General features: G+C 42.9%; 1 protein-coding gene across 1 annotated transcript; it reads left to right on the forward strand.

Moving 5' to 3' along the window:
- The first annotated feature begins 3,738 nt into the window (after positions 1 to 3,738).
- On the forward strand, positions 3,739 to 5,873 carry LOC111375200 (early nodulin-like protein 3). The gene is made up of 3 exons (XM_022998002.1): positions 3,739 to 4,045; positions 4,156 to 4,254; positions 5,782 to 5,873. The coding sequence occupies exons 1-3, from the start codon at positions 3,739 to 3,741 to the stop codon at positions 5,871 to 5,873; spliced, it is 498 nt and encodes a 165-aa protein (XP_022853770.1).
- Positions 5,874 to 11,909: the final 6,036 nt, after the last annotated feature.

Below are 11,909 nucleotides of genomic sequence, written 5' to 3' on the forward strand. Positions count from 1 at the left end.
CGAAATTACCTGAAAATCAAACTCCGTCCCTGCCATGGCCCTAACGCGTCCTTGACATGACCTGCACTCCATGACCAAGAAACTAATGAGAAATTCCTGAAAATCTGGCTGCGTCTATGATAAGGCTTGCACACCGTGCCCAAAACCTTCTAAAAAATGCTTGAAAATCAGGCTGCGACCCCGCCATGGCCTGATTGCATCCCGGATGTGGCCTTCACACCGTATCCCAGAAACTGCCTAGAAATGTTTGAAAATCAGGTTGCGTCCCTACCACATCCTGGACATGGCCCGCACATCGTGTCCCAGAAACTACCCACAAATGCCTGGAGATCAGGCTGCATCCCTACAAGAGCCCTGACGCCTCCCGAACATTGCCTTCACACTGTGTCTAAGAAAATGTATAGAAATATGTGAAAATTAGGATGTGTCCCTGTAGCATCCTGGACATGGCTTGCACACTGTAACCCAGAAACTGCCTAGAAATAACTGAAAATCAGGCTGCGTCCCTGCCACGACAGGAAGCGTCCCGGACATGGCCATCACATGGTGCCCAAAAACTGCCCATAAATGCCTAAAAATCAGGCGGCGTCCCTGCCGTATCCTGACATTACCTACACAACATGTCCCAAGAACTGTCTAGACATGCCTGGAAGTCAGGTTGCATTTCTGCCGCGATTAGGACGCTTCCCGGACATGGCTTGAACATCGTGCCAAAAAACTGCCCTGAAATGCTTGAAAATTAGGCTCTATCCCTCCTGTGGCTCGGACACGTCCTGGACATGGCCTGCACATCGTAACCTAGAAACTACCTTAAAATGCCTGAAAATCATGTTGCGTCTCTGTCGTGGGCATGACTTATCCTGAATATGGCATGTACATCGTGTCCCAGAAACAGCCCAAAATGCTTGGGAAAGTGCTTGTGCCCCTGACATGACCTGCACACCGTGCTTCCTTCATTTGGTTGAAAATCTGCTTGCGTCCCTAGCGCGGTCGGGAAGTGTCCCAAACATTGCTTGCATACTGTACCCACAAATGGCAGAGAAATGCCTGAAAATAAGGTTTTGTCCCTACCGCGGTCAGGACGAGTCCCAGAGGTTTAATATAATTTGCGCTTCATTTGAGACATTTGTAATTTTTTTCATTTACAGGAGGTCAGGTTTATGTCGCCCTCCTTTATGTGTATTCTTATTTCCTATTTTATAAAATAAGCCACACTAGTGGTATTTGCCAAAAATAAAAATAAAAAAAAACACCCCAAACCCTAAAAAACCCTAAACCCATAACCCTAAAGACTAGATAGAAAAATTCACAGAATTCTCAAAAAATATTTGTATTCCATGGCTTGGCTTTATAAAATGTCTCAAACACAAGGCCTTTTATAGGTACAAAAGATCCCAAATACATTGTATGAACTTAATAGACTAATTAATGACTTTTCCTACATACTATGAATAATATGATACAAAGAATCATTTGGATACATGATTTAAATAAATGCATGAATATTAAATAAATTAATTCATGTATCAAATTTAATTTTTTTCATTATTCATGAATCATGTTTAATTTCCAACATTCAGAAACCGAGAACTAAGCATGGGCTAATTCCGTTTCCTCTTTGAATTTTCAATTTTAAGTTTAAAATAGAAAATTATTTTGGTTTTTCATTCTGAAATACTATTTCTTAAAATAGAAGATTACATTTGATTTAAAATTATGAAAAATTATTTCATGGATTTTTTTAGTCAGTAAAATATATTCGTATTCTATTTTTTAAATGTTGTATAAAATATAACATTCAAATTAACTTGAAATGATATTTTATTTCCTGCTCAAGAAGAAGCGTTGATTCACCAGCCACTGGGTAAGAAATGAGGACACATTTCCTACTGGGATTTCAACTATTGTCATTGCTTTTCAACACAGTATGTATCTATTTTCCATTTTATGTTTTAGTTAAAAAAATTTTGTTTGGCTAGACTTTATTTTTGCAAGCAGAAGAAGTTTGTTTTAAGTAATTTTTTAGCTAAACATATAAAAAAAAAAGAAAGAAAAAAGAAAAAACTATAAATAGTCATGTGAATGCTAATTCATTTCTTGAATTTGTAGAGGGTTCATTGTATGTCTTAGCGATTATGTTGTTAATTATTATGGCTTTTTCGCTATCATCCAATAATATATTAATAATCTATTATATTTTTATGTTCAGGTTTCTCAGCAGCCGAGTCAAAACGAAATGTAACACTCTTCTACTAGAAAAGTATTTTTGTTAACAGTAGCTTTGAAAGTAAGTGTTCTCTCACAAATTGCCATTTATAACAACAATTCTTATAATTACTTTAAGACATAATTGCTGGATGTCTTGCACACAATTATTCAAAACCACAGCTATGCACTATGCATATATTCCTTGATCATAATATAAAGTGATTTCCTTTCCTTCAATACTTCCCTAAAGTTGGAGTGTGAATGTCAATAACTCAAAATTTTCTAAGTTGTCAGTGAAAAACAACTTATTCTAGTGATTTAGTAAATAACCAACTATTTGTTGCCCCATTTCATTGTATATTATCTCAATTTCCCCAATTTTTTTTTCTTGTACGGTGTGTTAATCCAACTCAATGTATTTTCTTCATTCGTGGTACATTGGGTTAACAGCAACATGCAGACTCTAGCACCAATTCTTCAATTATAGACATTAATATGATGAAGTCCTCAATTTCGATCCCTCCCCTTTGTATAAATCCTTTAGCAATAAGTCAAGCCTCACAAACTTGTAAGGTGCTATAAGAATGGTATTTAAATTTTGTAGACACATTGCCTGCACACCATGTCCATGACGTGTCCTGGACATGGCCCGTGTCCCTGCCACGTCCTGGACATGGCCTACACACCATGTCCCAAAAACTAACTACAAATGCTTGGAAATTAGGCTGCATCCATACAGTAGCCCTGACGTGTCCCGAACATTACCTGTACACCGTATCTAAGACATTGCATAGAAATATGTGAAAATTAGGATGTGTCTCTGCAGCATTCTGGACATGGTCTACACAGAGTGTCCTAGAAATTGCCTAGAAATGCCTGAAAACCAAGCTGCATCCCTGTCGCGGCCTAGACGTGTCCCAGACATCGCCTGCACACCGTGTTCCAGAAACAGCTTAGAAATACATGGAAGTCGAGATACGTCCCTGTCGCATCCTAGACAAGGCCTGCACACGGTGCCCTAGAAACTGCCTAAAATTACTTGAAAATCAGGCTTCGTCCCTATCATGGCCATGGCTCATCCCGGACATGGACTTCACACCGAGTCCCAAAATTTGCCAAGAAATGCCTGAAAATTAGGATGCGTCCCTTTCGCGGCCAGGACACGTCCTAGACTTGGCCGGCACATCGTGCCCACAAACTACCTACAAATGTCTGAAAATCAGGCTGTGTCCCTACCGCGGCTAGGAGGCATCCGGAACGTGGCCTACACACCATGGCCAAAAACTTGCCAAAAATGCCTGAAAATCAGGCTCCGTCCTTGTCGTAGCCCGGACGAATCCCGGTCATGGCCTGCACACCGTGTCCCAAAAACTGCCTAGAAATGCCTTAAAATGAGGCTGTGTCTTTGATGCGTCCTGGACATGGCCTGCACACTGTGCCCAAGAAACTGCCTAGAAATGCATGGAAATCAGGTTGCATCCCTACTGCGGCCCTAACGCATCCCGTATATTGCCTGCACACCCTGTTAAAATGGCTTCACTTAAAATTATTTTTTCATTTTTGGCCGTCGTGTTTTTGTTGTGTGTTCGTTCTGAAGCAAGAGAGTTTGCAATAGACGGTGAAAATAATTTATGTGCAGTTCTATCTTCTGTTGATGAGTTTAACAAATGGGCTGAGAAAACTCATTTTCAAATTGGGGATTCTTTAGTTCTGAAGTATGATTCCAAGACTAGCTCAGTGCTGGAAGTGACCGAAGAAGACTACAAAATTTGCAACAACGCAAATCCAATAAAATCACACCATGGTGGAGAAGCTACAATTTCGCTAGAAAAATTAGGTCTATTTTTCTTCATTAGTAGAGCTGAAAAACATTGCTAGAAGGGTCAAAAGCTAGAGGTTATGGTTATGTCCGATAAATATGGCTCCAGCAACCAATCTGCCGCGCAGGACCTTCTCCTCATCATCACCGTCACCACTACCATACACCGGCGCCAGCCCCGACTAACAGTGCTACTGGTTTAAAGGTGGCAGTGGGGTTTATTTGTGGTACTGTGACGGTGGGACGTTTGGTTTCGTTGTGTAGACTAATTTTATTATTCATGGGTTGTAACATTGAGCTACATTTTATGTTTATTATTCTTTATCACGTATATATTTCCTGCTTTTAATTCAAAATTAGTTGACGAAAAACCCTAAACCCTATGACCCAAAATCTACCTAGAAATGCCTGAAAATTAGACTGCATCCTTGCTGTGGCCATGACGCGTCCCGAACTTGGCCTGCACACCAAGTCCCAGAAATTACCTAGAAATGCCTGAAAATCATGCTGCGTCTCTGTCGCGGCTAGGATGCGTCCCGAACTTGGGCAACACACCATGTCCACAAACTGCCTAGAAATGCTTGGAAATCAGGCCGCATCCCTACCTAGCCAGGAGGCGTCCCGGACATAGCCTATTCACCGTCCCCAAAAACTAGCCATAATTTCCTGAAAATCAAGCTCCATCCCTGCTGTGGCCCTAACGCATCCTTGACATGACCTGCACACCGTGACCTAGAAGCTAACAAGAAATGACTGAAAATTAGGTTGCGTCTAGGACAAGGCTTGCACACTGTGCCCAAAAACTTCTCAAAAATGCTCGAAAATCAGGCTGCAACCCCGTCGGGGCCTGAATGCATCCCGGACTTGGCTTGCACACCGTATCCCAGAAACTGCCTAGAAATGCTTGAAAATCAGGCTGCGTCCCTGCTACATCCTGGACATGGCCTGTACACCGTGTCCCAGAAACTACCCACTAATGCCTGGAAATCAGGCTGCATCCCTGCAGTAGCCCCGACACATCCCGAACATTGCCTGCACACCGTGTCCAAGAAAATGCGTAGAAATACGTGAAAATTAGGATGTGTCCATGTAGCATCCTGGACATGGCCTGCACCGTGCCCCCAAAATTGCCTAGAAATGCCTGAAAACTAGACTGCATCCTTACCGCGGCCCAGACGAGGCCCGAACATGGACTGCATATCGAGTCCCAGAAATTGCCTACAAATGCTTGAAAATCAAGCTGCGTCCCTACGACAACTAGGACGCGTCCCGGACGTGGCTTGCACACAGTGCCCAAAAACTTCCCAGAAGTGCCTGAAAATCTGGTTACGTCATTGTCGCGGCCGAACGCGTCCTAGTCATGGCCTGCACACCATGTCCCAGAAAACTGCCTAGAAATACCTGAAAATCCGGTTATGTCCCTGACTCGTCCTGGACATGACCTGCACATCGTATCCTAAAAACTACCTAGAAATGCCTAGAAATCAGGTTGCATCCCTACCACGGCCCAGACGCGTCACAGACATTGCCTGCACACCGTGTTAAAATTGCTTCACTCAAAAATAGTTTCTTATTTTCGACCATCATATTTTTCCTGTGTGTTCTTTCTGAAGCAAGAGAGTTCGTAGTGGGCTGTGAAAATAATTTATGGGCAGTTCCATCTTTTGTTGACTAGTTCAACAAATGGGCTAAGAAAACTCATTTTTAAATTGGGGATTCTTTAGTTCTGAAGTATAATTCCAAGACTCATTCAGTGCTGGAAGTGAACGAGGAAGACTACAAAATCTACGACAACGCTAATCTAATAAAATCACACAATGATAGAGAAAATCAGGCGATGTCCTAGCCATGGCCATGACGTGTCTCAGACTTGGCCTGCACACCGAGTCCCAAAAATTGCATAAACATGCCTGAAAATCAGGAGGCGTCCCTGTCGCGATCAGGATGCATCTCGGACTTGGCCAGCACACCATACCCACAAACTGCCTAGAAATGCCTAAAAATCAGGCTGTGTCCCTACCTGGCCAGGGGGCGTCCCGAACATGGCCGGTAAATCGTGCCCAAAAACTGCCTGAAATTGCCTAAAAATAGGCTCCGTCCCTACCCTGGCCAGGACGCGTCCCGGACATGGCCTGCACATCGTGACCCAGAAACTGATAAGAAATGCCTAAAAATCAAGCTGCGTCTAGGACATGGTCCGCACACCGTGCCCAAAATCTCCCTAAAAATGCTTGAAAATCAGGCTGTGTCCCTGCCAGGCTAGGATGCGTCCCGGACATGGCTTGTTCACCGTACCCAGAAATTGCCCAAAATTACCTAAAAATCAGGCTCTGTCGTTGCCATGGCTCGGACGCATCTTGGACATGACCTGCACACTGTGACGCAAAAACTAACGAAAAATGCTTGAAAATCAGGCTACGTCTAGAACATGGCCGGTACACCATGCCCAAAAACTTCCCAGAAATGCCTAAAAATCAGGACCCGTCCCTGCCTGGCCAGGAGGCGTCTCGGACATGGCCTGTATACCATGCCCAAAAACTGCCCAGAATTACCTAAAAATCAGGCTCTGTCCTTATTGTGGCCCGGACGTGTCACGAACATGACATGCACGTCGTGACCTAGAAACTGATAAGAAATACCTGAAAATCAGGCTGCGTCTAGGACATGGCCTACACACTGTACCCAAAAACTTCTCAGAAATGCCTGAAAATCAGGTTGCGTCCTTGGTGTGGCCTGGGCGTGTCCCGGACATGGCCTGCATATAGTGTCCCAGAAACTGCCTAGAAATGCCTAAAAATCACATGGCCTGCACACCGTGTCCCAAAAATTGCCTCGTGTCCAAGAAATTGACTAGAAAAACGTGAAAATCAGATGTGTCCCTGCAGCATCCTGGACATGGCCAGCACATCGTGTCCCAAAAACTGCCTAGAAATGCCTGGAAACCAGGCCCTATCCCTGTTGCGGCCCAGATGCGATCCTGACATTGCTTGCACATTGTGTTCCAGAAATTGCATAAAAATAACTGAAAGTCAGGATACATCCCTATCGCAACCTGGAGATGGCCTGCACACCATGTCCCAGAATTGCCAAAAATTGCCTAAAAATCAGGCTCCGTCCTTGTCGTGGTCATGAAGCATCCCGAACATGGCTTGCACACCGAGTCCTAGAAATTTTCAAGAAATGCCAGAAAATCAGGCTGCGTTTAGGGCATGGCCTGCACACCATGCCCAAAAATGCCAGAAAATTAGGCAACGTCCCTACTGCGGCCTGAACGCATTCTGGACATGGCCTGCAATAGTGTCCCAAAAACTGCCCAGAAATGCTTAAAAATCGGTTGCGTCTTTGTCGCATCTTGGACATGGCATGCACACCATGTTGCAGAAACTACCTAGAAATGTTTGAAAATCAGGCTGCATCCCTGCAGCAGTCCTGACGCGTCTAGGACACTACCTGCACATCGCTCCGGCCACCAATCTACAACATGGGCACCTTCTATTCATCATCACCATCACCACTACCATGCACCTATGCCAGCCCTGACTAATGGCGGCACTGTTCTGAAGGCAGTGGAGGGGTTTATTTGTGGCACTACGACAACAAAAAGTTTGGTTTTGTTGTGTAGACTAGTTTTATTATTCATGGGTTGTAACGTTGAAGTACATTTTATTTTCATTATTCTTTGTCATGTATATATTTCCTACTTTTAATTCTAAATTAATTAAAAAAAACCAAAAACCCTATAACCTAGAAATTGCCTGGAAATCAGGCTGCGCCCCTATCGTGGCCATGACATGTCCCAAACTTGGCCTATACACCAAGTCCTAGAAATTGCCTAGTAATGCCTAAAAATTAGGCTGCATCTCTATTTCGGCCAGGATACGTCCTAGACTAGGTCTGTACAACGTACCCACAAACTACCTAGAAATGCCTGAAAATCAGGCTGCGTCCTTACCTGGCCAGGATGTATCCCGGACATGACCTGCACACCGTGTCCTAGAAACTGCCCAGTATGCTTGGGAATGTGCCTGTGCCCTTGACATAGCCTGTACACCTTGCTTCCTTCATTTGGTTGAAAATCTGCTTGCATCCCTAACGTGGACGGGAAGCATCCCAAACATTGCCTACACACCATACCCACAAATTTTCTAGAAATGCCTGGAAATGAGGCTATGTCCCTACCGCGACCAGGACACCTCTCGGACATGGCTTGCACACTCTGGCCAGAAGTGCCTGAAAATCATTCTATGTCCCTGCCGTGTCCTGGACATGACCTGTACATCATGTCCCAAAAACTGCCTAGAAATGTTTGGAAATCAAGTTGCGTCCCTGACGCAGTCCAGAAGCGTCCTGGGCATGGCTCGTACATTGCTTTCCAGAAACTACCTAGAAATACATGAAAATCAGGATGTGTCCCTACTGTATCCTGGACATTGCCTTCACACCATGTCCCAAAAACTACCTACAAATGCTTGAAAATTAGGTTGGGTTCCTATTTCATTCAAGACGTGTCCCAGACATGGCCTGCACACCGTGCCCAAAAACTACCCTGAAATGCCTGAAAATGAGGCCCCATCCCTACCGTGGCTCGGAAGTGTCCTGGACTTGGCCTATACACCGTAACCCAGAACTGTCTAGAAACGCCTAAAAATTAGGCTGAGTCCCTGCTGCGGTCAGGATACGTCCTTGACATGGCCTATACACAGTGTCCAGAAATAGTTAAAAAATGCCTGAAAATCAAGCTGCATCCCTGCCATGACCATAACTTGTCCTGAATGTGGCCTACACACCATGTCCCAGAAACTGTCCAGAATGCTTGGCAATGTGCTAGCTCCCCTAACATGGCCTCCACAGCGTGCTTTCTTTGTTTGGTTGAAAATCTGCTTATGTCCCTAACATGGTCAGGAAGCATCCCGAACATTGCCTGCACACCGTGCCCACAAACTTCCTAGATACACCTGAAAATCCCGAACATGGCCTGCACACTGTGCCCACAAACTGCCTAGAAATGCCTGACAATCAAGTTGCGTCCCTATTGCAGCCAAGACGTGTAGGATATTGGCCTACACACCGTGTCCTAAAATTTTCCTAGAAATGTGATGTGATCAAGGAAGCATAAGTACCAAATTCAAGTCCAAAGTCGAGCCCGAGTAAAGATCCGTTGATAGTCAAGGGATTGATGACGCGATCGAGGGCCAAGCACGTGAAAGAGGTGATGGGATTGGTCGTCAAAGTAACGATCTATGAAACAATGTTCGGGATGCAAAATGGAGCAAGTTTCATGTTGGGTACGAAGGCCGAAGAGTATTGGATCAACATGTTTAAAGCTGAAGAAAATAAAGCTGGAGCATTAAACCATGTTGTCGCACAGGTTCAAAGTCCTGCGATCGCATACACCTAGTAGAAGTCCCAAAGTCGTAGACCAATTGCACTATGTGACCACATGCTCTAAAGCTATGCGGCCACATAGGCCAAGTCCGAGGCGAATTTTTCCAAATTTTGCGTCTTTTTCATTATTTTAATAGAATTTCATTATTAGTAGATTTTTACCATAATTAGGCTATTGTGAACGAATTTTGCATTATTCTTAGATATTTTTCCTAGTTTACTTAGGATATCTAGGAAAGTATAAATACTTTATTCCTTATTGTAAAACATTACAACTCTGATATTATTGAATATTATTCGTGAGGCATTAATTGCTTTCTCTCATTCTTCGTTGAACAACTTGTGAACTTATCAAGATTAATATTGTGACATTCAAATCAACTAGGTGAGATTCATTTAAATTGTGTAATCAAGAGGTCCGCATATTGTTGGCAATTCAGGTTGCTTGGTTCTAGTTTATTAGCTTTAATCCAAAACCTTGTCTTTGGCTTTCTTGGGTTTGATTCTCAATTTGTTGTGGGTTTGGCAGTGATCGCGCTACACGGTGTCACATCAGTTGGTATCAGAGCTTAGGCTCCAATTCAAGGTTATATCCCTTTTAAATTCTTATCGAGTCTTTGTTTCTAGTTTTTCTTCGTTCTTCATGTTCTTCTGTCCAGTAAAATTCTTGAGTGCTTGATCTGAATTCTTTTTGTCTAAAACTTCAAAAGTTATTTTTGGACAAGGCAACTTCTGTTTCTTATGTTGGTGTCGTAGTTAAAGTTCGGGTCCCAAAAAAAAGAATTTGTACTGTTCATCGTACAGTAGCAGAAAAAGAAAAAAGTAGAAAAAGTAAAAGGAAGTCGAAAAAAGTACCATTCACGTATACTGTTCAATTTTTTTGTAATTTATTTGCAAATTAATCCCTTGTTTTCTTAAATTGTCTTTCTTAGTCCAAATCAATTCAAGAACCACTTTCTTGAATTTCAAATCTTCCAAATTCGAGTCCTTCTTTGTTTTGTAATCTCACTCGCATCTGGTTTGTGTTTCACGAGACTAATTCCTTTTTTGAGTTCCAATTTGTTTTTTGAAGCACGTAGTGAAAGCAACGAGATGTAAAAGGCAGAGTGGTAAGATTAATTTAAGGTGTGAGAGGTAGGAATATTGGTGGAGATGAGTTGGATGGTAATTTGGGAAATATTAAAATGACCATTCATTCTTTCAATTGGAGGAGTGATCCGGAGGCGTACTTAGAGTGGGAGAAGAAGATTGAGTTGATATTCGACTGCCACAATTACTCAGGGGAGAAAAAGGTGAAAATTACGATTCTTGAGTTCTCCAACTATGCAATAACTTGGTGGGATCAAGTGGTGACGATGAGGCAAAGGATTGGGGCACAACCTATAAATACTTGGGAGGAGTTGAAGATGTTAATGCGGAAACAGCTTGTACCTAATCACTATTACCCGGAGCTTCATCAACGATTATAAAATCTATATCAAGACACTAGGAGCGTAGAGGATTACCATCAGGAGATGGAGATGCTTATGATTAGGGCGAACATGGAAGAGGATAGGGAAGCCACTATGGCTCAATTTTTAAGGGGATTGAATAAGGACATTGCCAATGTAGTGGAATTGTAACATTATGTAGAGATTGAAGACATGCTACATGTGGCCATGAAAGTGGAAAAGTAATTGAAACGAAAGGGGACAGTAAGGTATCAAGGTGGATCTTCGATTTCTAATCCTTCTTAGAAGCCAAGGTGGGAAAATAATAAAGGAGATGGAGCTGATGCAAGAGCAAGACCGTAGGTACCAAGAGGAAAGGAGGAAGGAGCTAGCAAGACTACACCAAAGGTAGAATTCTAACCATCAAGGAATCGAGACATCAATTGTTTTTGTCGCTTAGGAGTTGGACACATTGCTTCACAATGTCCAAATAAATGAACCACGATTTTGCGAGACAACAGGGAAGTGGAGACCGAGAGTAAAGGTTATTATGAAGACATGCTGGAGTTGGAGGACGCTAGGGAGTTGTTGGTTACGAGCGAGCACTTAGCACTCAAATCAAGGCGGATGACTTGGAGCAGCAGCGGGAAAATATATTCCACACACGGTGTCACGTCAATGAAGAGGTATGCAGTGCAATAATTGATGGTGGAAGTTGTACAAACATAGCTAGCACTAATGTAGCGGAAAAATTGGGATTAACACTATTAAAACATCATAGACCATATAGGTTGCAAGAGGTTAAGGTGACAAAAAGGGTGTTGATTGATTTTTCCATTGGGAATTATCATGATGAGGTGTTATGTGATGTTGTACCTATACATGCGGGGCATATTTTGTTGGGGCAACCTTGGCAATATGATAGGAAAACAATGCATGATGGGTATAAAAATAAATATAGTTTTGTGAAAGAGGGAAAGTTATCACTCTTGCGCCATTAACACTGAGACAAGTGTATGGGGACCAAATCAAATTGAAAAATGAGGAAGAAAAGAGCGTGAGAAAGT

The sequence above is a fragment of the Olea europaea genome, unplaced genomic scaffold, assembly GCF_002742605.1.
Source record: "Olea europaea var. sylvestris unplaced genomic scaffold, O_europaea_v1 scaffold1348, whole genome shotgun sequence".
Lineage (NCBI taxonomy): Eukaryota > Viridiplantae > Streptophyta > Magnoliopsida > Lamiales > Oleaceae > Olea > Olea europaea.

Coding starts and splice junctions, on each gene's coding strand:
- LOC111375200 (XM_022998002.1), top strand. CDS start 3,739: ATGGCTTCACTTAAAATTATTTTTTCATTTTTGGCCGTCGTGTTTTTG. Junction 4,046..4,155: donor AATTTCGCTAGAAAAATTAG/GTCTATTTTTCT, acceptor TCTGCCGCGCAG/GACCTTCTCCTCATCATCAC. Junction 4,255..5,781: donor GGCAGTGGGGTTTATTTGTG/GTACTGTGACGG, acceptor AGACTCATTCAG/TGCTGGAAGTGAACGAGGAA.